At 35.5% G+C, this 27,914-nt stretch overlaps 2 protein-coding genes across 7 annotated transcripts in view; one reads left to right on the top strand and one right to left on the bottom strand.

Moving 5' to 3' along the window:
- LOC125181667 (adhesion G-protein coupled receptor V1-like) overlaps window positions 1-1,554 on the bottom strand; it is a 94,164-nt gene extending 92,610 nt beyond the window's left edge. For 2 of the 6 annotated variants that reach the window (XM_066985292.1, XM_066985293.1), the window contains exon 1: window positions 987-1,552. The gene's annotated coding sequence lies outside the window, so the exon portion shown is untranslated. Of the gene's footprint in view, window positions 1-986 lie in introns of all 6 variants that reach the window. The other 4 variants (XM_066985296.1, XM_066985298.1, XM_066985295.1 and 1 more) reach the window with 3 other exon arrangements.
- A 589-nt stretch (window positions 1,555-2,143) lies between these two features.
- LOC136787812 (adhesion G-protein coupled receptor V1-like) overlaps window positions 2,144-27,914 on the top strand; it is a 154,966-nt gene continuing 129,195 nt past the window's right edge. Inside the window, 15 exon segments of the mRNA XM_066985141.1 lie at window positions 2,144-2,149; window positions 2,492-2,596; window positions 4,011-4,124; window positions 7,013-7,578; window positions 8,783-9,053; window positions 9,852-10,181; window positions 13,288-13,464; window positions 13,945-14,168; window positions 21,400-21,432; window positions 23,183-23,309; window positions 23,398-23,583; window positions 25,433-25,613; window positions 26,228-26,391; window positions 27,029-27,152; window positions 27,544-27,810. Of these exon segments, the coding sequence (XP_066841242.1) occupies window positions 2,144-2,149; window positions 2,492-2,596; window positions 4,011-4,124; window positions 7,013-7,578; window positions 8,783-9,053; window positions 9,852-10,181; window positions 13,288-13,464; window positions 13,945-14,168; window positions 21,400-21,432; window positions 23,183-23,309; window positions 23,398-23,583; window positions 25,433-25,613; window positions 26,228-26,391; window positions 27,029-27,152; window positions 27,544-27,810 (2,875 nt within the window).

Here is a 27,914-nt window from a genome sequence, read left to right as displayed (position 1 = left end):
TTTCAGCTGTAAAACACACAGATGTCTTTCAGGTGAAACATGACAAGGTCCATCTTTTCTTAATTAGCCAATAAGGTAGGTTACCTTTGATTCGTTTGATAAGCATGGGGGCCAAATTCAATTCTTGTATTGCTCAAAGACTTACAGGAATAGAGAATGGCAAAATCTTGCCTGTTGCCTCTGATACAGAAGTACATACACCTTGCAGAAACAGTAACCAGTTGTGTGTTAAAACTGCTGCCCAGTCCTGGTGTTAGTCATCTATCTTTGCACAGTAAGAATTCATGATATGAAGATCATGTTGTGAATGGAGAATCTCCGTGTTCAAAGTGTACAGTGATCTACCTGTTATAAGCAGGAAATCTTTTGTACATCCGTATGGACTTCACTTACAGGAAAGGCCAACACACATTTTCACTTGTATCAGAGCACAGAAGACCATGAATAGTACTAAAGTGGAATTAATCCAGATTAGGAAATGTGTCCAGTAGCAATTTAAAGTTGTAATTTAAGTCATGTGAAGTGGTAACTACAAGTATTTTACCTCCTCTAGGGAAACAAACAAACAAAAAAGCAACCTCTATTATGGTAGACACACATAACCTTTAATACCTTTGTTATTTCTTTGTTAGTATCTTTGTTTTATATTTTGTGCATGGAGATCTATGTATCTGAAATTCAGAACTCTTGGTTTTTGAAATGAAACTTCTGAACTTTAAGAAGTTTAATTTCAAAAACCAAGAGGCATCCCTTTTAAAGTTCAGATCACCAAAATGTGTTTAACAGTAATTCGGGAACTGAGTAACTCTCTATATATGGAAATCAAGATTAAATGAAAAATAAGACCTAAAACCTTACCAGAAAAGCGTAGGATATCAAGACATGATTCAGAGCAATGCTCTTTCTAGTGTTGGTTTCTTTTTGATTGATTAAACATAACTCTTTTCTACCAGATATGAAGGAAATGGTGATATGGAAGACAATACCTGAAGCATTCACCAACTTTAGAATGTAAAATTCATTGAATTCAGGAATTCTATCTGAAATGGCACGTAGTGTTATTGACTTCGACCTTTCACCATCCATGAAGCACACAGTCCCATAAGTTTCATAGAATTCTTCTCCTGGCTTCAGTGCAGAGTTATTATCAAACAACTGCCAGGTCAAAGAAACATTGCCGAAGTGTCCTCTGTGTCTCAAAATCCTGTTCAGTGATACAGAAAGAATGAGAGTCCTGGCAGGCATGCATCAGCGTTGAGTAGAAAAGGAAAATGTGGAGACTCCTTTTACTGTAATCTTCCTTACAGTAAGAAGTAATATACTATGTAATATAAAGTAAAATGCTAATATACTACAACTGTTCCATGAAGCCTTCCTTTTAAAGGCAACCACTTTTGCAGTACAATTCTACTCCCGGAATACGTACTTTAGAAAACAGAAGTAGCATACGCAGGTCCATGCAGAATACTACTGTGAAGCTACACATCACTGTGTCTTGTAATTCCAATTTATAATAATAAATATGAATGCATAATAGTTCAGAAAGTTAACATTAAAAATTAATATACTTGGACACTCTTAGACAGGAAAGAGAATCATCTACATTTAACCACAAACGTTTCTCGTTTCAGTCATCAAGTCTACTTAAACTTTTTCTTACACTTGTATTAAATTAGAATTACATTCTGAATTACATTCAGTTTTGAAATGTAGCATGTAAACAAAGAAGTAGCTTCTGAATATAAACCTGTTCCTCTGAAGAGCAGGCACAGCTTCTTGCAGTAGGGTTAATTACCAATTACTGAGGGAACATTGTCATAATATATGCATTTTATAACACCCTCTGGGATAAGATGCTGTTGTTACTCCAGCAGATGATATTTGCAATAATACAGAGGTTGTATTAGTAGAACGAGTAGCTATGCCTTATTGACAGCATTCTGACAATATAATTTTGTATAGGACTTCTCTGAAAAAACATAAGAACATAAGAAAATGTTAGAGCCACAGTACTAAGCCAAGCTGCTTCTGGGATTTGTGGATATCTTCAAAATCTGTTACCTACAATAGCCTAAAAAAGTGACCAGTGACCTAAATGATTGTCCTGAGTACATTTATAGCTAGCTATCTAATAAACGACTTCATGATGGTGAAAACCTATTTTTAATGGGTGTAGGAGCTCCTAAAAATACCAGTGATGATATGTCAGTGCTTTGTGTATGTTGACTATGTTCATTTACAGAAACAAACAAACAACAACAACAACAAAAACACACAAATTGCATTACGTGATACATTTTTATCTGAAATCTTTTAAGGTTTTCATTAGCTGAACTAATTGGTTGCTAGGAAATGTATGCCATCAGTGGACTGGTTTGCGGATTGGATTAACTTGTCTGTGGGAGTTTGATATTTCTATGGTAACAGTTTCTTCATTCTGCTGTGATATTTGATCTGTGTCTGATTGTCTGTTCCTTTTCTTCCTCATTAGTCTGCCTTAATCACAGTGAATGAGCCCAGGGGCAGAAATGAATTTGTGCCGCTCACTCTAATTAGAGAGAGGGGAACCTATGGGACGGTCGTCATAACTTTTGAGGTGAGTTTATCCAAAAGACTTCATACAGTAGTCTGTTGGATTACACTGAGAGGCTGTAATCATAATTTATTGAAGTGTTTGCAAAAGGGGAAGAAGGACAAAATACCTACATCTACATTAGGTAGATCTGTTTCATAAAAGGGATTCATATTAACCGTCATATAGAAAATACTGTAATTATCTGACTGTTTAATTGACTGTTTAACGTTAAGAGGTACTAGAGAAAACCGAGTATATTCTGTCATTTAGAAAGGTACGTGAGGCAACATCAGTATGTATTACTAGAAAATAATGCATATTAAGTATGTAAGAAGTGTCTTATCTAAGTTTTTTTAATTTTTTTAAAAAATATTTATTTTACATACAAATATTCAAGTGAGTCTTTAATGATTATCCCAACTTTGAACTGTGAGTGCTCAGGATTTGGTGAATTTCTGTATCTATAATCATCTGTATCTTGATCTCTATCTTGAATCCCCTGCAAATGAAGCTTTTGAAATAATTAATCATGTTGAATACTTATCCTGTTATTTACATATGTGATTTGAATGTGATACAATTACTGACTTCATTGCTTTCTTTTTCTTATCTAGCTCAGACTCTATTATTTACTTTAAAATTATATATAAAATCTTTCATATAGATATTTCTGTACTAGTTGCCTGGTCCTATAGGGTAAGGCTTTAATCTAGACCTCAAAGCTTTAGTCTAGACCTGTCAAAACCAGAAAAGCTTTGCACTGGATTTTATTAATACTAAATATAGCATGAATAGTTAAAGTACTGAATATGATTCTCTGTGCAATTTTTTGCAAATATGTTTGTTTTAAGGTACAGTAAATCTTACTCTCTGGACAATTACTTAGGTCTGTCTCACATCATTATATATGTATGTTGAAAAATAATTTACAAAATGTTCTAAAACCAAAAAATCCCATATGACCTTTAAGAGGCTTTGTAGTATTTTGAGTTTGACTGTTAAATTTAGTATCTTTAATATCACAAGTTAAGATAGAAGGGACACAAAACCAGTAAGTACTATTACTTTGTCTTGGAATTTATTATGAAATACTATTGATTCAAACTGAATTTGCATGAATATCCTTTCTGTAATATGAAAGAGTCAGTTATGCATCAGAATATACTAAAGAGTCCCCATAGGCCTATATGGAAGTAGTTTTCTTCCTCTTATTCTGGAAATACGGGATTTCTTCAGAGTGGTTGTTCTGACTTACACTGTCTGCCAGAAAAGAGCAGATTTTCACAACTGAATGTTCATGTAAGTTGTAAGTTGGAGATGGCTGAACAGATAGTCATTTGTTATGCAAGTCACACTGCATATTGGTTATTGTACTTGCACTGGATTTGTATTCCTGCTTTATAGACTTCTCATCAGACAAATCAATTCTTTGCAGATAAAAGATGGTCCAAACCCAGCTGAAGAAGACCTAAGTCCAGCTAAGGGAAATATTACATTCACACCTGGGAGATCAAAGCTGATTTATAATTTAACAGTGCTTGATGATCAGGTAGGAACAAGCTGACTTCATCTTAGGCTTTGATACGTAGAAGGTTAACTGAAGTTCTGGAAAGACTTAGAGTAATAAGTTACAAAAAGGCTTGGCTTAAATAAGGTTAAAAGCAGTTCTATTTGATGAAGTGATGTTAAATTTTGGCTCTCTGGTCTATTATTTTTACTCTTTCCAAGCTCCCTCTTTAATTCTCATCAGTGAATAGTTTTAGTTTATGTGCATATCCTGGCTGAGCAGACATGTTATCTTTGTCACTAAAGAAAGAATATTACACATTGAAGATTCACAGGGAAAAGGCAGATTCAAAAATATTTTTTGTCGTTGTTTGTTTGTGTTTTTTTTTTTTCAAATATGTTTCAGGGTAGAAACATATTTGAAAAAATCCTAAAAATAGATGAGATTCCTGAAACAAACATGCAGTCTTGTGGAAAGCATGAATACTAGGTGATAATTAACATTTTTCTGTTTTCAGATTGGCCAATTGAAAAAAAAAAACAACACACACACAAAAAAACCAAAACAAAACAAAAAAAAAACACAACATAACTCATAGGTTGTGAGGCTTTCTTTTTATCTCAGAGTAAACAAAACATTCTTCTAATTTGCAACTTGTGATTTTCCTTTTTTCTTACCTGCACTTTTCTTTTGTGTTTTTCTTTTCCTTTATAATAAGCTTAAGAGGGAAAACTGAGACATCAAAATAAGTATATATGATACAAAACAGCTTAGTAAGAAATTCATAAGAAAACAATAATGGTGAAAGGTGTGTGTCTCAGAAGTGAGCACAGAACTGTAAAGCAGCTTGTTTCCTTTTTACTCTTAGTTATAAAAAATGTCCTTCCACATTTCTACTGATACTCTAGTGTTAAGAGGCTGTGCCAACCTGGGGTGCTGAAGTGTAGAAACATCTCTTTCCAATTCAATGTAATATTTCAGTGACTTACACACAGAAATAAATTATTAGGGTCTTTTCTCTTGGGAGGATGTGATTTTATTTATTTTTATTCTGAGAAATGCTCTCAAACTTCTGTTTCTAAAAGTTTGATCTGTATTTGGTGTGTCTAGTCAACGTCTTTCCACTCTTTGAAAGTCTTTCACAAGTGTATGTGAAAGATGAATTTTGCACAAAAACCTTTATTGATGATGATGATGATAGAGTTCACAAGAATCCAGTAACACTACTGTCAGAACTTAATTTGAGCTTTTAGGATCTGAGTTAGGGAAACCAATGAAACAAGTATTTTTCTGAATTGTGCAGCCTTACAGAAGGTAGGGGACTGCAGTTCTGATTTCCACAGCTCTGCATTTATAGTACTTTTCCTGTGCAGGTTTCCTTTTTAAGTATAATTGCAACTTTAAGAGAAAATTAAAGAGGCAAGGCAGCACTGGAAATCATTTATACTATTATATTCGAAGTTTGACTCATGTATTTATTGGTCAATCATGATGTAATTGAAAGCTCCACAATGCCTTATTTATGTAGGATACTAAGATTTTATCTGCAACTAAAATGGCATGTACGTTCTGACTGTCAAATGCGTATTTTTGTACTGCAAGACAGTATATGAACTAGTGAACTAAAACAAGCGTAAGTTAACATCAATTTTAATAAGATAAAATAGGAAATAGTAGTGTAGGAGAGAGGTGACAGAGAGCTTGCAAATCTCACGCTGGAAAAAAAAACAAACAACCTGCATCAGTCAATAATATTATGCAAGTTTAAGTGCCACAAGTCAAACAAGGGACAAAATTGGCCTCAGCTACAAAGACAGCGGCGTGCATACCCTTTGTGCCCTGAAACAGGATCTAAGGGTGGCCAATTAACAAATGTGTAAAAAGAGAAGAAATATTGGGCCACAAGGAATTCTGAACTTTTTTTGCTCAGTAAACAGAACTACATGGAAAGGATTCATCAGCCCTATAACAAAGCAATGCCATTAGTAACACATAAGCAATTTTGTTGTGGAATTTATCTCAGAAGCAAATAATACTGTTTTTTCTGAGAGTCCACAACAAGAATGAGATGTGAGGATCTTATGTAATATTTAAATATTTCCTTCTAATCTCTCTGTATTAATAAAATAATGATATTTTCCAGTTAAACAGACTTAGCCTATCAAGACTGGGGAATAAAATGTAATAATATAAAGTAAAAAATATTAAATTCTGCAATTCAAGGCTTATAAACCCTTCTTTTTTGTCTGCTGCATCAGTTATTAGAGACTAAAGAGCTAAAACTAAAGTGCAGTTCTAAACAAACCACATGTAGAAATGCCAAAGTCTAATTAATAGATAAGCATCAGCAAGCACATTCTCAGAGCTGTGACTGAAGCTGTGCTGGGAATGTGAGTCTGTCTGAAAGTAGGAACTGTTCTTTTTCCCGTTGAATAGGAACAAAAGGGCCAAGGTAGGTTGTGTTCATATGTTGTTCCTCTGCTCTTTCAGGCATGCATAGATGTAAAATGGTGTTAACATCAGCAAATAAAGATGTCAGACTAAATAACTGTCAGGAACACTTGTGTCCAAGCAGAGCAACTTCCACAAGTTGAGTTTGGATCTCCTCACACTCTCTAGTTGGAAAGATAGAGCTTCATCTGATTCTTGCCTAGTTTTTGTTTGCCCTTTTTTTTTTTTTGTCTTTTCCCACTTTTTCATATTTCCATAGCATAGAAGTATGTCTTAGAAAATGGAAACATTCAATTTTGAGAAGGGATTTTCAAAGTTGCAAGCGAGTTTCTTTTTGCCTGTTTATTTTAATGTGAAAAGGGTTGTAATGTTTATATTATTTCCCTTTATTGCTAAATATACATAACATATTTCTAAGTAAGTGTTCTGCATGTATTTGAAATGGGACTTACACCCTGTTGCTACTATTATTTTTCCAGATACCTGAAAATGATGAATTGTTTGTTGTTCATCTCAGGAGTGTGGAGGGAGGGGCTGAAATCAACACCACAAGGAATTCTGTTCAGATTAATATTAAGAAAAATGACAGCCCTGTGCGATTTGCTCAGAGCACTTACATGGTGCCTGAGGAAGTCGAAATGCTCACAATTCAAGTGATTCGTGGTAAGGATGACAGTGGAAAATTAATTGGACCTGATGAATGTGAAGTCTCCGTCAGTTACACCATCATAACTGGGAATTCAACAGCACATGCGCAGCTCAATTTAGACTTCCTAGATCTTCAGCCAAATACAACTATTGTCTTCACACCTCTAGTTCATGAAGTATATATGAAATTCAAGATCCTTGATGATGCCATACCAGAAATTGCTGAGACCTTCCAAATTATGCTCCTTAAGGACACGTTACAGGGAGATGCTGTTTTGGTTAATCCATCTGTTGTTCACGTCACCATCCAACCAAATGATAAACCCTATGGAGTGCTTTCAATCAACAGTATCCTGTTTACTCAAACTGTTATCATTGATGAAGACCAAATTTCAAGGTACTACAGATCTTCAAACAGTATCTCGTCATGTTAAGGGATTTGTTTGGCACTGTAAAGCATCCTTAGGATTTCACTGACAGTAATTATAAAATCAGTAGTGAAAAATTAATATAGAAATCACCTACTGTGTAATTATTATAAACGATATAGAATTTTCAAGGGAGAAAATGTCTAATTATGCAGAAGTATTTTAATATTTATGAACTATATATGAGAACTGTAAATATTTAATGACATTATCAAAATACTGAAAAACCCTTAATCTAAAAGATGGATCAGTGAAGTTGTGATGCGGCCACACACCCATTCATACAAGTGGAAAATATATTTCAGGCTTCCTTTCCCAGTAAATCTTTGTCTATACTGTATTTAAAGTCAGTCTCTGGTTAAAAAATGGTGGTGAGTGTCTTCTGTGAAGTACTGAATACCCATAGACTTCCAAAAAAGTTAAATACATGTAATTTTACAGATAAATTAAAAACAAATCTCCACACAAATCTTTACAAGCAGAACTAATATCTATACAATATTGCCAGTTTTAGTAAAAATGTCCACTGCTAGCTAGTGATGGTGGTTCATCCCCAGAGAAAGAGGTAATGTATCAACCTATGATTTTATGAACAATTTCTAGTATGTAGAGCCCAGCACTTCAATATTCACTTTTTTTTTTTTCTTTCTTATACACAGATACAGGAAACGTGACATTTCCATAATCACAAATATTGATAAATTATATTTCAGTGCATAGGCAAATAGTTGAGTCACTTTATTTTAAATAAAATCATTATTTAAACACTCATGCCTGACAATTGTATTTTGATATAGTCCATAAAACAGTGTAGAAATTTAGTTGAGAAAAAGTTTTCTGAAATTTAACATCTTTCCTGAGAAAAAATATAAACATGCCAACTTTCCTCTTCTCAGTATCTTTCTTACTGTAAACAAAATAAATTTTAACTAATGTCTTTAGATATATTACTCATGTCTTTATGTATATTATCTCATGAATAAGCAACCTGAGAAAAGTCTACTTCTGTGGTATGATTTCACAAATTTTAAGTCCTGACTCAAATGTCAGTAGCAGCAGTTAATATCGATTCCACTGAAGTCAGTATAAATCTTCCAGGGAACAGATAGCTAAGTAAACCGATATTAATTATAATTGCATGTTACAGATTTTTATTTTCATTCAAAACCACAGGTTTGAAGGGATCACGATCGTAAGAAATGGTGGAACACATGGAAATGTTTCTGTGACCTGGGTCATAACTCGAAATAGCAGTGATCTGTCACCTGTGACTGCAGACCTTGTTCCAGAGACCGGGGAGATACATTTTGATCAAGGACAGATGCTGGTCACACTTTCACTGACCATTATTGATGATAACATACCAGAAGAAGCAGAGCCCTATCTTCTGAAGCTCTTAGCTCATACAATACAGGGAGGCGCAGAAGTCAGCGAACCATCTGAGGTAAGTTTGATTTCAGAACTTGTTTTGAGGAGGTGATAGATAATAATTAGGGAGTAGGATTAGGATTAGGATCCACCAGTTTTGGTGGATTGGCTAAATTGAAGTAGTTGTGCTTGAGTTTAAGTGAAGCAAGCTGATGTATTCTCAGTATAAAGAGCCACATCCAAAGTCTTTGGCTTAACATATTTTATAAGGCCAGACCTATTTAATGCAGTAGCATTTAGCTTAGAATATTCCCATCATAAATATCATTGCATAACTGCTATCTTGATTGGTTGCTTGCTAAGAGAAGGTTGAGCATTTATTTTCACTTGCTTATTTGCTGTAGGTACTGGAATGTTTTACACAGAGTAACAGCTTCAAGAGGATGGCTTAGTGATTAAGACTAACCTCTGAACTTTTAAATAAGGGGTAATTAGCATTACTGACAATTCTGTGACTCAGGTCCCTACTTTGCTTTTTGAACATATGATTGGAATGAATTTGGTGAATTAAATGATTTTTTCACAGTCTGAAATATATTCAAATTATTCACTTTGGCTGCTGAACCAAAAATCAGTTATTCAAAGCTCATTCTGACATAGATGAGGCATAGCAGGAAAGTTGCTGCTATCAGTGGTGTGCTGCTTGTGCACAAGCAACACTTTGGGGCTGTCAATCTGATTTCTTTCTTGAGTGCCAATTCACTAACGATAAAAATGTATGATGACAGTCAGGACATACTTTCATGAAAACGTGAAAACTGTGGTGTATATTAATTGTAGCATTGAGTAAGTGATGCTGTTTTCTGTTTTGCAGCTTTTGTTTTACATTCAGGACAGCGATGATGTTTATGGCGTAATAAAGTTTTATCCTTTGGAGAATCAGAAGATTGAAAGTAATCCAACAGGACGCTTTTTATCCTTGAGTTTTGTAAGGGAGAAAGGAACAGTTGGAAATGTGCAGTTAGTTTATACTGCACTGTATATTCCAGCTGGAGCTCTGGATCCTGAGAGAGCAAAAGATGGCATTCTAAATATGTCTAGAAACAGCATCCTCCTGTTTCCAGAAGGAAAAACACATCATACTTTGAGTATACCAATAAGAAAAGATGCATTTCTTCAAAATGGTGCTCATTTCCTCATACAGGTATCTCAGCTGTTTTGTTTTTGTTTTTGTTTTTTAGCTTATTTAATATGAGGAATATGATTCAATAATTGATCCTTCCCCTTGACTGTAATTTAAATGACCATTCCTGTAAAAAAAAAAAAGTGCTTAGCTCTGAAGCAAAGATTTTCTTATTTAAAAAGACATCTTTCATAACTATGCTATAAAGTTTTCTATCCCTAATCATTAGTAATTAAACAAATTTTAAAACTAAAGAGGATTCAGGTACTAATCATGGAATTTATCAAAATGAGATCAGCGTTGTCTGTTGCTTGCCCCTTGAAGCATGTTTCTGCTTGGCCTCTGACTTGGAACGTGAAAAAAATAAGGTTCTTAAAATTAAATTACTGAAGCAGGAAAAATTTCAGAAATGACATGCAAGTAAATGTATCTTGGGCTTGATACAGGTCCTTCTCCAGCAGGTCATCCCCCAGCCTGTACTGATACTTGCGGTTGTTCCTTCCCAAATGCAGGACTCTACACTTGCTCTTGTTAAACCTCATCTGGTTTCTTCCTGCCCAACTCTCCAGCCTGACCAGGTCCCTTCCAACCCCTACAATTCTGTGATACTGTGATCTTTGCTCTTCCAGCTGAACTATTCTAAATTAAAAAGGGTCAAATATACATTATATATTATATGTATATTATATTGCATTTATATATAAATTTGTTAGGAGAACTTACTTTTTTTTTTCCCTGTATAGTTTTCTTCACTTTTTTCTTTCCTTTTTTTTTTCTATCTCAATTTGTAAAAGATAACTTTTATCATCGTTGAAGGTGTTGATGTTATATCCATGAATTTCAAATTTGCCAGGTTTTATATTTTCCTTATAGTCTACCAAAGACGTTGTAATCACTTCTAAGACCTTTGAAAGATTTCCTCCCTCCACATCCTTCTCCCTACATTCTCTTACAGGAGGAATAATGAGAACAAAAAGTTTTGCCAGAATTATATTGTTTATCTAATATGCAATTTTATTTATTTATTTATTTATGGCATTCACAGTTAGGTTAGGAATTGCCTTCTGAAATACTAGAACACGTTAGTATGTTTTATGATTGCAAGAGGTTTGAGAGATCCACAAAATTCTTAAATGTCTAATTCCATGTATTCAATGTTTTTTTTTTTTTTTTTTTTTTTTTTTGTCCTTTGACTGTAGTCAAGACACACATCTGATAAATATTTCAGAATGTTCAGTCATTCCAAGCACTTTGCCTGGATTTTCAAACTGTAGATTCCAATCTGTTTTTTTTTTTTTTCTGTACTTTCTCCATGAACTATAAATAAAATCTTTGTTTGAAGAAATTAAATCAGAGGAGCTTTCCAGCTCAAATAATTAATTTAGAAACTCATAGAGAAGGAAAACACCACTATTTATCACTGTGACAATCCTTCTGCATCGTGAATAAATGATAATCTCAGTGAACATGTTTAGAATGAGTTGTACTTAGGCAAAATAAAGAATTGACTCAGGAATCAGCAGAGAAGCAAATGAAACTGTAGGATGAATAAAGGTACAGGAGATAATGTTAATGTGAGATATATTCCTTAGTGACACCTTCAATTAAATAACGTGCTGTAATCAGAGATGCGGTTTTTGGTATAGCTAGGAAGATTAACTCTGAAAATTAAGCTCATAAACTAATTGTTATTGTTCAAATAACTATATATTTTTTTCTCTTTGTACTGGTTTCCTTTAAAAGGTACTAAAGGAAACATTGCAGAAAGAGTAAAATCTCTGTTCTTTATTGATTATTACTTTATTCCAAAGGTACCATACAGGATCCAAATACAGCATACACTTTAAATAGAGCAAATTGTTTTGGCTGTGTAGTATTTCAGAAAGTTTACTGAGCTAATAACCGCACAATGGTGCACTTTCATCCTGTTAATTGCAGAATCGGGGCCTATGCTAGGAGAAAGCTCAGAAAAGAGGAGAAACAAACAGTGCCATCATCTGTTCTTCAGACTTTTGATAACAAGTTGGAATGGTTGAGAATCAGTTACTAAATACAGTATTTGTAAAACATTTCCATCTATCATCAGATAAATGTTCATGCATATTTCTGGGTGTTACTCAAGCAGTTGTGGAACAAAATATGATACAGCCCACATATTTATAGAGTTTGGTTTCAAGAACTGTAAGACTTTAAAAATCATCTTTTGAAATGGTGAACCATGATTACTATATGAATTTAAGAAAGGCCACTATTTTATCCCCAAAAAATAAAGCTTTACTCTATGATAACACCTGATAACTCCAAGAAAAAATGTCAGTGGGAGTTTATGCCCCAGTGAAATGTTCACAGAAATATATGCAAATCTGTTATGGAAACATTTATTGTAATGATGCATGTAGACAGAATCACATGGAATAAATAATATTTAAAGGAAATAATTAAACAGGCAAGTTCTGCTTTCCTTGGTGTGTCACTACTGGTGCTGGGCTTAGCGAGTGATGCTTCCCTTTTAAAGAAAAGGATGAAAAAAAATCTATTTCCTCTTAGTATCTATAATCTATCAGAAATGCAGTGACAAGTAAAATACAGTTTTGAAATACTGTACTGAATTTAAATTCTTAATGTGGCTCTGGTAGTTCTTAGATAGAGAATTCCTTAAAATTTTGTGGAGAGGAAAGAAAAGTGGATTATTATTTGGCTGTTTGATCAAGGGCTGTAAATTATTATGACTTCAGTGATTTCCCTAGATTTTTATCAATGCAAGACACAAAAAATGATGTTAGACAATTGCCTATGCTGCTCATCAATGACTGTTGTTAATAGCTCTAGTAATGTATCAGCTGATCTGGAACAGAGTCTCTCTCTCTGGCTTGATCTGTGTTTAATTACATACACTAACATGATTTGTCTGGGAGGTGTACCATTCTGCTGACAGCTCAACAATATCCACTTAATTTCTTTGACATGTCTACTTACAAATTTTTATAACAGCAGTGCTATCAGTAGGAAGAATTTGCTCTGGAGATGTATACTTCCTTTATATGAAAATTACTCTGAAATGTCAGAACTGTTCTGACTTGGTGCTGAGGCTTCTTATTTCTCACTTTTCTTTTACTTTTTCCTACAGCTGGAAGGAGTTGAACTGGTGAATAGAATTCCTCTAGTCCCATCTGTGAGTCCTAGATTAGGCGAAATTCGAAATATTTCTTTGAGGATTACTCCAGATATTGCAAATGGAGAAATAGGCTTTATTAGCAATCTACCGATTATTCTTTCTGAACCAGAAGATTCCCCTGCTACGCTGGTAAGTAAGCCTTTTTATATTGTCTTTTGCTATGGAAAACTTATTTGGAGAAGGTGGAGTTTGCTGTATTCAGTGTAGCATTTGACAATTAATGTGAGGAAAAGCCTTCCTGTAAGTTCTGTCTTATCCTAAATATTCTCTTCTTTAAAAAAAAAAAAAAATGCTCTGAAATAATCTGTTACTGATTTCCAGAGAACTGAGATTGGTCTTTGCTTTCTGTGTAAGTATCTAAAACCAGTTAGCCCTTGATGCTCACACAGAGCAAAAGATACTGCAGTTAGTCTCTCTCACCAATTGCGAGCATAGTCATGTAAAGTAGGACTGAGACAAATCCTGAATAAGATAGATCATTTCCCATTCTCAAATTAGAACTGGCCAAACTTTTGTTTTTATTATTATTTATTCAAATAGTAATTTGCAAGGGAGTAATCGGTTTTGCATCTACTTTTGCAAGTCACAACAAATTAATGTGTTTCACAGGTTTCCATTGCATTGCATCGAGATGGGACTGATGGTCAAGCAACTGTGTTCTGGAGTTTGAAACCCTCTGGTCCCAATCAAAAGGCGGTAACACAGGATGATATAAGTCCTTTTAACGGCTCCGTGGTTTTCTTATCTGGACAAAGTGATACCACAATTAACATCACCATTAAAGCTGATGATGTACCTGAAATGAACGAAACTGTGTTATTAACTTTGGACAGGTATTGTACCCTATTCTCTATTCATATGTATCAGCTGCAGTACTCAATTTATGCATAACAGATTAGCACAGTGTTAATTACATGGTATTGCTTGCATTGTGTTGATATGTGTCTGAAGAAATAGTGGGCCCTTGTTTCAGACTGTGTATGGGTTCTTTGACTGGAGATCAATGTAAGAAACCATTTTGCATTTATTATCTAATGACTTAACTGTTTATATTTTCATGAAAATTCTGTATGCTATTTAGAAAGTTCTTTCAGTTTTGATCTTTTTTATAGCTCTTGGTTTTAACACTTTTTTTTTTTCGGAAAAATAATATTTAGTAAGATAATGGGAAAAACTAAAGTGAGAACTAAAAAGCAATGCAGAACTTTTTCTGTCAGAAAAAACATTTATAACTTGGGTGTCACTGTAGAATTAGACTTGCAGTTTATTTGTTTGATCTGCATGTTCAATATTCCTTGATAATTAGATACTTCTGTCAGCTCATAGCCCCCAGAATATCCCAGTGTGACTATTATTGCAGTCTTCTGCTAATGAGAATGCAGTGGGGTTTCTGAAGCACAGTGTTCTGGTCTCCCTTCTCATCTAGTGGAGGATTTTAGGATAACAGGCTGTAAGGGCCCTCAGGTGATACTATTATCTGCATGTGAACACTGTTCAGAAAACTTAAATTAGTTTATAATCAGGAGTCTTTTCCCTCTTTGAGTTACTAACAAGAGTGTCTTGGCTATATCGTCTGTCCTGCTTCCCACAGCTCAGTTACATAAGTAAATACAGAAATACCACCACACGTGCTCTTGTATTACCTCCTATTTGTCTAAGGTACATTTTCCACTTTTACTGAAAACATACTACAGTGGTCTGCCAGCACCAGCTTCCACACTGAACATCTACTACTTACATAGTCCTTACCTTATGCAGAAGAAGTATTTTTATTCTGTACAGGAAGCGTAGGCTAGCTCTTAGATATCCACAACAGATATCCACAGTGATTCCACATTAGCAAACAATAGGCAAGAAGCTCCTCACGCTGTTGTTGATCACTAGAAGATCCCATTTCAGAAAACATGGTTTTCGAACATCTTTATGGCACACAGGGAAGATGTTATTCCTTTGCGGGATTGGCTTGCTTGATTAAAAGGTGGCTGGTTAATGCATGTAGTTCAGAACTAGTTATTTTATTCTACCTTGGCTACTCATTACATTAAAAAGGCAATCCTTTTCAGAATAAAAACAGAGACTATTGCAAGCAGTTCTCCGCTTTCTTTCTGTGGGAGAAACTGGTTTGTCTCAAGGAATTTTTTTAGAGTCTCTGGCACAAAGGGGGAAACTAGGATTAGAAATGATGGTTCAAGTTTTGAGTGTAAGGTGGCCAAGAATGCAGAGTGGTATTGAGGTAAACAAGTAAGTAGATAGAAGTAAGCAGCATGAAAGGGTAACTTTTTTGATTCACGTGTGTGAAAGTACAGTTTTCTGCCATTTATCCTGAGTTACAACTGTAGGCTATACCTTGAAAATGGTGGCTGCAACAGGGATTGAACTGGCAGCTGAACAAATACAACCAGTGTTCTGCTTTTGCTGTGTATGGTGCAAGCCGTAGGCTCTGTTGATCATGAAGTGGATGGTGAAAAGTGTGCCAACAGTAAGCAGCTTTCCCACACTTGGCAGGGTCAGAGAGTGAACCGAGGAACAGGTGGTCTGTCCTGGAAAAAGAAGTAAGCAAGGAGGAGATAGAATCTGAACTTTTCTCTAGACCTTGGTAGCATCCCTCACTTCAACTAATTAGCAGAAGCCAAGAATGAAATGACTGCAGAGATCATCCTTTCAGTACTAGACATGACTCTTCAAATTAGGGTTGAAGGATACTGGCAGGGTTACGTGTACGCCCGTGCTATTGCTTTCAGCCTGGTTGGTATTTTGTGGACAAATAGAAGATTTCAGTTTCCGAGGCTGGCAGCCAGCACCTCACAGCAGTAGTGAATGAGCATGAAAACAAAGATGCACTGTGCTGTAGATGTGCTTGTACTGTTCCGTAAATTGTAGCATAAGTCAGCGAGAAAAGAAAGCATGTAAGAACTTTAATGAAACTACAGACATAGACATATGTTCATAAGCATTCAATGTATTGCAATTATTAATAGCACGGGTAAAATAATCAAAATAATTAGTTCTAACAAGGATGTATTATTTACGGCTTAGTGGTATTGTCAAGGCAGTTCAATTTTAAATAAGCTTTAAGTGCATCCATAACTATATTTTTTCCAAGCCATTAAAAACAATGTTATCCTTTCTTGCTTTATGCTCTCTATACTTAGACCACAGATATTAAAACTAGCTCTGAATTTTGTCCACAAACTGGAGGAAAATGTATAACATGAAAAATATGATTCCAAAGAACACAGATGAGTAATGATGAGTAATGAAGGAGCAAGAGAGTCTTGTATCTGCTGAAGCTTCTTTATATTTTCTTTTTTTAGGAGCAGATTCAGGTTGAATGCCTGCCCTATCTGAATAGGCCTGAATTGAGACCAAGCATAAATAAAACCAGATGTCTGTAGTGAAATCTATGTGAGAAAGGAAAGACCTTGGTCTTCTTGATGAATGTAGGTGGAACAGGCCATGGAAATTGTGTGTGTGCTTTGTGAGAGCATATATGCATACTAGGGCTGTTCATTTTACCTGGTAAGCACAAACAGAAATCAGTTTTTTTTAAATCTGATTGCTGTTTTTTTCCTTCTACACAACGTAATCTCTCACTGGCAGTTATCAGCCCCCCAGTTAAGGTGCAGACAGCTATCAGTTTGGCACCTGGCACAACCAGAGGGCCAGAACCTGCAGGGTATGTGGGCTGGGGACGTGGCCTGTGTTTGTGCTCATGAGTGAGTGGTGGTGAGACTGAGAACTTGGAGACTTTGGGATCTGGGGATAAATCACTTTTATTTTGTGGAAGTGATAATCAACAAACAGACAACTGTTTAGGCAGTCCTTATGCTCCAGCATTTTTTGAGTCTTAACTCATGGAAGTTAGGATGCCAGAACAGATCCATATGCATATGTTACGACATAAATCTCATTTACTATATATAATAAACTGAAGCAACGTTATTTGAAGATTTTTATTGTTCTAGTGATTTCTGTGATGGGATACAGATTTCCATAGGCTGACATTCTGTCATCAGTTTATGTGGAAAATGATTAGACCTATGAGTTATGAAGTAATTTTTTGAAAATTACAAAGTGTAAAATACAGACTTGACTATTTCACTGTGAAATATCTGGCAGTTTTTAAACATTTTTGGGTTTTAGAGGTTGCTACATGTCAAAAAGTTAGAAAAGCATAGGAGGGCCATTTAAATCACTGTGTAGTGTTGATGGACAGGGCTTAAGGGTTTATGTGTTGTGGGTTACTCACTGCCATACTGCTTAATGGAGCTAGGATTTTCTCCTTACTTGGTAATTCCCTTTGGTTAGTGTCTGTTTCAAAACCATATCTATCTTACTTATGTAAATTTTCATAGAATCACAGAATAGCTTGGGTTGGAAGGGACCTTAAAGATCATCAGTTTCCAACCCCAGTGCCATGGGCAGGGATGCCACCCATTAGATCAGGTCGGCCCACAGCCTAGTCCAACCTGGCCTTGAAAACCTCCAGGGATGCCTCAAGGGTTTGATCAGACTGCGTTTTAACGGGGAAAAAGTCATTTGAAAATAGTAGAATGTTGAAATGAGTGCGCTGGACACCTACTGCTTGTTTTCATTACTTCTCAAAATAACAACATATCTCTCCTGCTATGACTCAGAAAAATTAAAATAGCCTCAAAAATCAAATAAATGATGGATTAAACCTGGAGAGAAGGTGTTTCCTCTGATGAGAGGCACTATGGAAAGTCTAATGTGGCAAATCCTACTTTAATGCAGTTCTTTAGAGCTAGAGCCTGCCTCTAATTAAATCAGTAGATAATCCTGAAAAAATTGAAGAGGGGGTGAACACTGAATGCAAGCAAATTGAGTAATGTTCCACAAGCAATTTCACTTCCCCCTTTTTGAGATACCCTGATAGAAAAGAAAGTCTTTTAGAGAAGTGTGGTTTAATAATGACAGCCATGTAGATTCACAGTGGAAATTAAGTTTCTCATGTGTCTTTCAGAACACTCAGGTTCTGCAGAAATTCCAGATTTTGTCAAAAGTTATTAACTTCAAAGCTATTTTTCATTTATTTATTTAATTATTTTGTGGTTCTAGTTAGTTCTTAACATTGAAATTCTCATGGTACCTTAAACTTAGTCAAAACTCTAATTTCTCCTATTTTCTTGTACTGCATGTTTAAAAAAGTGTAAGAAACATTTTGAAGCTCCTGTCAGTTGTCCTAATTCATCTGTAGTTCTTGCTACATAATAATTATGATTTTTTTTACTGAAAGAATTTCCCTAATGATCAGTCATTTCACATTAGTCTTGTTGTATAAGAAATGCTTTACACACTTTGAGGTTGTATTTCTTTTGGCAGCATCATAAGCATTGCCAGGGTTTACTGTCTGTGACGATATGAAACTTCATGTCCATACATAGCCATTTTACAGGAAAAAATAAGCTGAGGATAAAAACAGGGAAGTGGCTTTCCCAGTGATTGGTATCACCTTATTCCTGGTCAAGAGTTCTTTTCACTAGCTGGAGGAGCTGCTGGCCACGGTTAAGCCACCATGTCAAAGCAGCTGTTTTAACTTTTATTGCTGCTTCTGAATAGCCCTCTTTGTCCTGTTTCCATACTGCTGTCAGAGGAACACCTAAAGAGCTGGTTTCACATACCACGAGGAGTGAAACGGGACTGAACTGGACCCGTGTAGTGTCAGGCAGTCTGGGAGCATCTCCTCCGTGGTGTAAGGGTGGTATATGAACGCCCCTCTGTTCTTCGAGGTTGGAAGTGCACGTGGCAGGGGATGGGGCTGGTGTCCTGGCAGCTCTCTGGTGGCACGGACCCTGTGTCCAGCCCCGTAGCTCCTCCGGGTCGATCTGAGCTGGCTGCTGGAAGTATTATGCAGCTATTTGCTGAACGCTTCACCTTGCCTGGTTTAGCCCTGTATGGACTTAGGTTTAGCACATGAAGAGTACACTGAACCGAAAAGCAAGCATTTGGATTAAAAGGATAAAAGTTTGCAGGATGTGAGTATGATAATTGCATTACAATGTAATTGTTCAAAACAATAGAATTGGGATTTTTTTTTTTTTATTATTCCTAGAAAAAAGTAAACCTGTGAGAATACTTTACAACAAACATTTTGGATTTAAATTTAAAATGTACTTTCCTAATTTATCTTTGTTCTCTTAATTCTTCTTTTTTTTTTCAATACTATTTTTTAAAAATTTCTTGTTAGGGATATGCATTCTATGTTATGAAAAGTTACATGTATATGCCTTAGAGTATAGATATAAAGAATACTACTGAGTGCACCATTCTTCGAATCACAGAATGGCTCAGGTTGGAAGGGACCTTAAAGATCATCCACTTCCAACCCCTCTGCCATGGGCAGGGATGGCACCTACTAGATCAGGTTGGCCACAGCCTCATCCAACCTGGTCTTGAATACCTCCAGGGATGGGGCAGCCACAGCTTCGTTCATTCATTGTTTGCTTAACAGCATCTTGGAGCTGGAAACCTAAACCTAGCTGCTTCTATTAAGTTTCTGCATAGGATGTTTTATGACTTTTTGGAGAAGTAACTAACATTACTGTGCCAGGGCAGTGATAGCGGTCTGACCACTCATGATATCAGCCAGAGAAAAAAAATGACCAGATAATAAATAAATAAACAAACAAACAAACAAATAAGTAAATAAATAAAAGGATCCAGGTGTTCAAGATGGGGTTTGTATGGAGAAACCACCTGAACAATGTTCTTTTTTACCAGTTGATGGACTGAATTTTACTGGTTGCTTCCTGACCTGAAAGCTGTCTAGGTTTAATACATATCAAAAGCTCACTTGATATAGTGATTCATTTTTATTTTCTGTTGTAAATTATTTTACTAACAGCTTAGCGATATAATTAAATTTTAGCATTACCAACTCTGGAATCTTCTCCTTGATCTTTTCATTGTGTTAATATTTTGCTGTTTTTTGAATGCTTTTGCATGTTTCTGAGGGAAGGGAGAATGTCTCAATATATACCTAGCTTCAGTGAATATCAATAACAAATTTCAATTAATTCAGACTTCCTATTCGAAAGAACGTCTGTGAATGTATTTACTTCTCAGAATTTAGAGTGAACTCTTGTCTGTATTGAATTCCAAATTTAAATTATTTTTGAGATTAGTGGAGCCCAATTATCACCTTACAAACACTGTTTTAATCTGTTTTTGGTGCTTTGATAGACGATACAGTTTTTGTATTTAATGTATTTTTGATTAAGAAAGCCAAAATACATGATTACTATTGCAGAATAATGCTGCCCTTTTGACTGACTTCATGTGGCAGTTTTGTTATAAATGCTTGGTTGAAACTTGATTTAATTTTTTAACCTTTTGATTAGCAAATACCTTTTCCTTTCCCCTTTTTCTTTTTTTTTTTTGTCCCTTTATTTCCTTGTCCCCTCTTTTTCCCCTTTTTCTCCTTCTGCTTCTCTTTCTTATATTTGTATTTATGTTATACATGTATATATACTACTTTGGTAATCTGATTAACTAAAAAATTGTTGTAAATGAGGTTTGCTGTGATTTTGTGCCTAATTACTTTTCCTTGTGTACCCATCAGTACTCTTTCTGTGCTTATCTGTTTTTATCATTACTTTGTCAGACTGATGAAACACCATATCACAGAGGCACGTAGATGTATTTCCCTAATAAAGGGTTATAATCGTGGATGGCTGCTGCAGTTGTGATCACGCAGTCAGTAATCAAGCTCTTTGAGGAGGGCTTGGTAGGGAACACCTTGAGTGGCTCTTGACATGCTGAATTGGTCATGGGGTCACTCCTCCTAAGTGGGAACTGCCCACTTGCTGGCCTTTGTCAACAGGAAAATGCCAAGCAAGCAGGGTTCCCATAAAAAGAACATTATAAACTTTTGGAAAGTAAAAAGAAAGCCTTCTTTTTTTTCTTTTTCTTTTTTTTTTTTTTGTCCCTTTTGTTAGTTTTTTGTTCTTTTATAAGATGGGTAGTATTGAAATTTTAGTAAGTGGCACTTTCATTACTTTCTACATCCTCTTTTTTTTTTTTTTTTTTCCTCTGTGTTGACAGGGTAGAGACAGAAAGGTTTGTCGTGTTCTTTGGGTAAGTGCGGTGAACTGTTTTCTGTCCTCAGTGAATCAATGCTTTGTTTTAGAAGTGGTTGGTTTGGACAGAAACTGTCTTTATCATTTCTTTCCCCCCCAAGAATCACGTCTCTGCATCTCTTCAGACAACGCATGCTTCCCCTTTGGTGTTTCGTTTGATGGCATGGGGTTCTTGCTTGAAGGCATTTCTTTATGTAGGATCTGTGAATGATGAAAGTTATGAATGCATGGCTCAGTGTTTGATATTTGAGTGTTTCATGGAATAATGAATTAATTGTTTTAAACTGCTACAAATACAGTTTGCCCCAACTAAATGGCTGAACTGATTAGAGTTACAGAGTAATTTTCTCTAGTCAAAGACAAGGAAAGTTATCTTGATTTAGACTAACATGCATATAATTTATATAACACAGGTTATTTTTTCTACCGACTTTTTTTTTTTTTTAAACATGTAACAAACATGAGCACGTTACTCTATTAAATAGGTATTACCTATTTTGCATCCTGTACCCTGTCCTGTAGACTGTGCTACAACAATGCTAAGTTGTTTTTGTGTGTGTAGGTTCCAGTTACTTAAAACGTGCTTCTGGACACAGTTCTGGGCCTGATTTCAAAAACTGGATATAATAGATCACATTTCTTCATGAAATAGTGTTTGATAAAGTCTAGGTTGTAGCACAGTGAAAGCACAAAAATATGTACAGTATGCAGGACCACGATTTCATTGAAAAATACAATACTGACAGGAAACGTGAAAGATGCAAAGGAATCTAAGTACCTAAAACTACATGTAATAAATCATATGCAGACCATCAATCTGAAGGTGTATTCTTGATGCATCCTGCAATAGTGCTTCTCTGGAATTTTTAATATAAGAAATTTAAAATGATGAAAATTACTGCTTCTGAGGAAAGGCAAGCAAGTAATATGCAAGGTTCATTACTGTTATCAGATACTGCCCATTCCTGTCACAGAGTACGATCAAGATGGTGTAGGAGAAGCCCAGAGAGAGAAATCCTTTACTGAGAGGAATCTGAAGTATGCGTATTTGGTCAACGTACTTCATTCTTGCACCATTCAGCATGTGCTTTAAAGGAGTAATGAGAAAGGGGAATGAGTCTGAGCTACTGAGAGCAGGTCCAACATTTTGTAGAGTCAGACAGGGATCCTACAGGTAGTCTCCACATCTACAGAAGGCAGGCTAACACAGAGCTGAGGATGAAATCCATGGTATCGAGGGTCAAATTTCTGCCTCTTTATGTCAGTAGTAAACTTTGACAAACAAAGCAATAATGGAAATTTATGCTTTTCAGTGTAATCTCAGCATAGGTGATTTTGGAATTTCCTTTATACCTTGATCCAAGTACAAAGTAGTTCTGAATTTAACTAACTTTTTTTTTTTTTTTTTCCTGGCACTATTCTGTTTCTTTTCCTGTGTGTTGTGTGCATGTGTTATCAAAAACAGACAAACAAACAACAGAGTTACTAGCTATAAAAAGCTAATCAGAAACAAACAAACAAAAAGTTACTTCAGAGGCAATTATTTATTTTATTTATTTATTTATTCATTTTTTACGAATGGATAAAACATTCTGATGTTGTATCATTCTTAACTTGTTTTAATCCTTGTAGGTAACTGTTGGCTTTCATAATTTATTCATAAAATTTGTCAATATCCTGATCTCCTCTGTATGGATTTGCTAAACAGAGTTGCAACTTGAAAAAAACCTCTTACCTTCCTTTCTCAGGGTCAGTGTGGAAAATCAGATACTGAAATACGGGTTTACTACTTGTGAAATTACAATTTTGGAAAACGATGATCCTGGAGGAGTGTTCGAATTTTCTTCCTCTTCCAGAGGTCCCTACAGCATCAAGGTAGCTATCCGAGTAACGTCACTTAAACATTACAGACGACTTAGTTCTAACAGAGTGCTAGAAAAAGATTAATTTTATTTTTTTGCAGGAAGGGGAGTCTGTTGAGCTGCAGATTGTTCGCACTAGAGGAAGCCTCATCAGACAGTTTCTGCGCTACACTGTAGAACCAAGAGATAATAATGAGTTTTATGGAAGCACAGGAATTCTGGAGTTTAAGCCTGGTGAAAGAGAGATCATAATTACTCTACTGACAAGGATGGATGGGATTCCAGAGGTAAGAATTAATATTTTTCTCTCTTTAAATTGCATTCACATACATATTTGTTTGTCACTTACTAAAATATAGATGGTTTCACCTGTAAATACCAGCAATTTTTCTGTAACATTTGAAGGCTTTCTTTTTCTTAAGTGTGAGAAATAGATAGAGGAGGAGTGACTGAAAGGCCTATAAGATAGTCAAGCACCATATGAAAGCACTTTATATCAATACAAATCAGGTCTTGTCAGTCTTGCCTGAATATTCATTTCTCTGATATCTCTATTGTTTTGTAATCCCAGAAATCTGCACAATTTGAGGCATGTGTCTGTTGCTTTTCTCTTTGCTTTCTGCTTTTCTGTAGCTTGTTCCCTTTCCTGTGCATCAGCCATCCTGGATTCCATCAGGAAGTTTGCAAGGGTTTGATTTTACCACATTTATGTTAACATAAATTTTAGCTGCTGTGATTCAGCATTTTTTGCTGCCTTTACATGCACATTCCTATGCTGTATTTTGCATAAGCAGTTAGTTGTGTTTGTCTGATCCTGCTAATGAGCTGATCTAGGAGTAAGATGTCAGAAAGCCAGCTTTACAAAACATAAAGGTTTTAGGAAGGTTAATAATCTTTTTGTAGGGCCAGGTGGTCATCAGTCATGGATTGAAGGAGGGATGGAGGACCATATGATGAGGAAATCAGGGGATCACAGCAACTCCAACTTCAATTGCATAGGCTGCTGTAGAAATTCAGGTTTCTTTTCCCTACATACTCCAAAGAAAGGAGACATAAGAAGTCTGAACTCCACTACAGAAGCCAGGAACATAAGTTAATCTAGTAAAACTTAGGCACTAAAACAGCGGGTTATTTAATAGTTCCATTCCCAGTTTTTACTAGTTCATCAGCAGGCTGAGATAAAAGTATTTCCCTGCTTACAGCAGTATTATTAGACTAGGTAAGTCATCCTGCTGAAATGCTCAGGCAAAAACATACGAATTGTAGTGTCAGGACTAAAAAATAAGGAGGTCCTTTTATACTCTTCTATCTCCAAGAGTGGCCAAAAGCCACATACATGAGCAGGACATATATAATCACTTTCCTCCAGAATGCCATCCCAGCCTCCAATGGTGGGCAGTCCAAGGATGTCTGGAGTAATGGATGGTATCTTTGGGTGCCTTCAGATTTTCTTTCTGTTAATTGAAGCAGTTACGCTTTGAACGCAGGTAAGGTTTTAGCATCCATGACATTCTGTAGTACTGAACACCATTGTTTAATTGAATTGTATGTGAAGAACCAGTTCATGTGTGTTTCTTTACTGCTAACCACCAGCCAGTTTCACTGAGTTCTCCCCAGTGTAGAGTAATGCTGTTTTCTAGATAGATAAATGCAATATTTTTTTCTAATGTTCTCTGATACTTTTTTGAAAGTACCATGTCCCATTAGATTAATAAAGCCAGTTGATCAATTCTTTCTAAATTAGCATGCTGTCCATGGTTTAAAAATCTTTGCTTTACCTGTTACAAAGCCAGGAATCTTAAGAAGTCTTGGAGGAAAGAAAATTTACATTTCAGAGTGTGTTACAAACATTACTTGTGAAATTATGCGATTCTAAATTAAGTACACAAAATAAGTCCTTGCTTATAATAATAATAGACTTTTGGAGAAACTGATGCTTTTAGAGATAGAAAGTTCTAACAATTTCCTTTATTTGATAGCATTATACAAACGTTTATTGCATGTAGAATGTGTGTGATTTCATTTTAAGTTTGTATCCCTTTCTGCCTGATGGGGGACTGTGGACTATAGACCATTTTGTTTTTGATGTGGATGTTGAATATGTATTTTTGTTCTGACTGAGTTTCCCTCTTCTAGCTGGATGAGCTATATTCTGTGGTACTTAGTGGCTACAGTGAAATGCCAGGCAAGTTGGGGAATGCCACAATGGTCAATATAACCATTTTGAAGAATGATGATCCGCATGGTATCATTCAGTTTCTACCTTACGAACTAACAGTAACAATAAGTGAAAGCAAAGGAGAAGTCATCCATACCGGTAATTCCTTTTTATTAGAGTTACTTCTTTATCTGCTGTCTGCTTCTGCAAGTCTTATTTTCCCTGTTCTAGGATAACAGAAGTCTAGGAGACTTCTTACTAAAATCTCCACTCAGGACTTTACAGATTGGTACAATGCCAAGCAAGATGAGCAGCGGAGAGTGAAGTGGAGAAGTATGGGTGTGGAAAAACAGAGGGATTAACTGAGTAAAAAGGATTGCTAGAGAATTTTCCAGACAGGAGGGATGGAGCACTGATGTATGTGCAAAGTGCAACGTGGAGGTAGTAGCTCTGTTTGTGGAGAATGAAGAATGGGGTGTTATATAAGAGAAACATAGAGTTAAATCTTCCTATGGGTGATTTTAATTGATCTATTCAGTTATCAATTACTTTTACAGGCAAGAATTAACATGTGAAATTAAAGCAGTTTGCACTGCTTTAGTAATCTGTCTTTGTGTGTCCTTTTCTGTAGCACTCCAACATGTTACTGGTTTCATAAGAAGTGAAATTGGTTATTATTGTATTTCCTTTTTCTCAGTTTCAGATGTTTCAGATGTTCCTTTTTGATTTCTGTTGCTCTGAATATGCACACTGACTCTGTTTATGTTTTTTAGCTGTTTACAGAGTTGTAAGAAATCAAGGAAACTATGGAAATGTTAGTGTGTCTTGGGTTGTTGATCCAGCATGTACCAATGACGTCTATCCAGAGCAAGGGACTATTTTATTTGATAATCTGGAGTTTTCAAAAAATATCACCATTTACTCACTGCCAGATGAGGTAAACACTTTTACAGTGTTTTGGGGTGAGAATATGGGACAAAGAGTAAGTACTAAAACATTAGAGTATAAGGAGAAAAAAGGAATGTGTGTTTCTCAAGAGCCTAATAACTTGTAGGAAATATCAAAATACTTGGGTAGAACTGAGATAATGTCTGCAAATCATAGAGAAATTTCAGAAGCTGTGCATACCTCTAAACAAAAAAGGTAGAAGCTGAGAGTAATTGTACTGTGGTAAAGTTATAGGAAAGTTTGACTGAAACTCGTATCTTGATAACTGGAATCCTAATTTCAATCCTAATCCTATATGCTGATAAATTTGAAGTAATATAAGAAAGATTACACCTAATGATAAATAAATAAAGCTGTAAAAAAAACTACATGTATCAGAAACATAAAACTGGAAGGTAACTTTTGGGTCATCTGTGCAAGATAAAGAGGAAGGGACTTACTTACAAAAACTGTAGATGGATGATAATTTCTGTATAACTGTATGAATTATCATCCCTCTTGAGACACATAAGGACTGACAAATAAAAACAACACTCAGAAATCTCTGGCTTATTAATCCCCCTAACTTTTCATTTTAAATTCTTCAGTGTTTTGTATGCTAGAAATTAATGTCTTAATACTTTCAGGTGCCTGAAGAGGAGGAAGTATTCACCATCAGTTTATTCAATGCTACCGGTGGAGCCAGGCTGGGCAATGTAACCACTGCAATTTTACAAATAACAAAGAATGATGATCCCATTTATTTTGCAGGTTAGATATTATTGTTTATAAATGTGGAATACATACACTACCTAAAACGGATTTTTTTCACAAACCAGATCATTGCGAAATCGTAATCCCAAAAGAGCAAGTGGAAAAGCTCCCCAAACTTTTTTTTTTTTTTGTATTTAATTTATATTTGTTTCCTTCAGAACCTTCCCATTTTTTTGTGTGTGTCATTTTTCTCTTTGTTGATGTTGAGATCAGTTAGGAGGCAAGGTACAAAATATTCTCTCGTACCTGAATTATTTCCTACCTTTATCACATACATCTTATTGTTTCATTGAAGAGGAAGATCCTACTAGAGAGAATTAAGAAAACAGAGCAAATGCAAGCAACTCAGGCTTGAACTCAGACAGATTTGTTGCTTTTGTATTTTCAGAACCTGTGACAGTGAGTGTTCAAGAAGGAAGTGTTGCAAACTTTACAGTCCTAAGGAATGGATCTGCTGATGTCGCTGTTGTTGTCCAGTATATTACTGTTAATGGAGATGCAACAGCTGAAGAGGGAGACTTTGTTCCCAGTGGAAAGAACAGTGTCATTTTGTTTGATGTTGGAGAAAGGGAGCAGAATTTATCTGTGTATATCAACGATGATGATACCCCTGAAACTGATGAAACATTTTATATTATCCTTTTCAATTCTACAGGTAAGTCTTCCTTTTTTTTTTTTTTTTTTTTGCTGGCAATTTCTTAGTATCTTGGTCTTATCATAAAGCAATATTTAAATGCCAAGAATTATACGAATAATGTT

The sequence above is a fragment of the Anser cygnoides genome, chromosome 31 (genome assembly GCF_040182565.1).
Source record: "Anser cygnoides isolate HZ-2024a breed goose chromosome 31, Taihu_goose_T2T_genome, whole genome shotgun sequence".
In the NCBI taxonomy this organism is placed as follows: domain Eukaryota; kingdom Metazoa; phylum Chordata; class Aves; order Anseriformes; family Anatidae; genus Anser; species Anser cygnoides.
The sequence above is the reverse complement of the archived record's forward strand: the minus strand, read 5'-3'. Positions and strand labels throughout refer to the sequence as shown.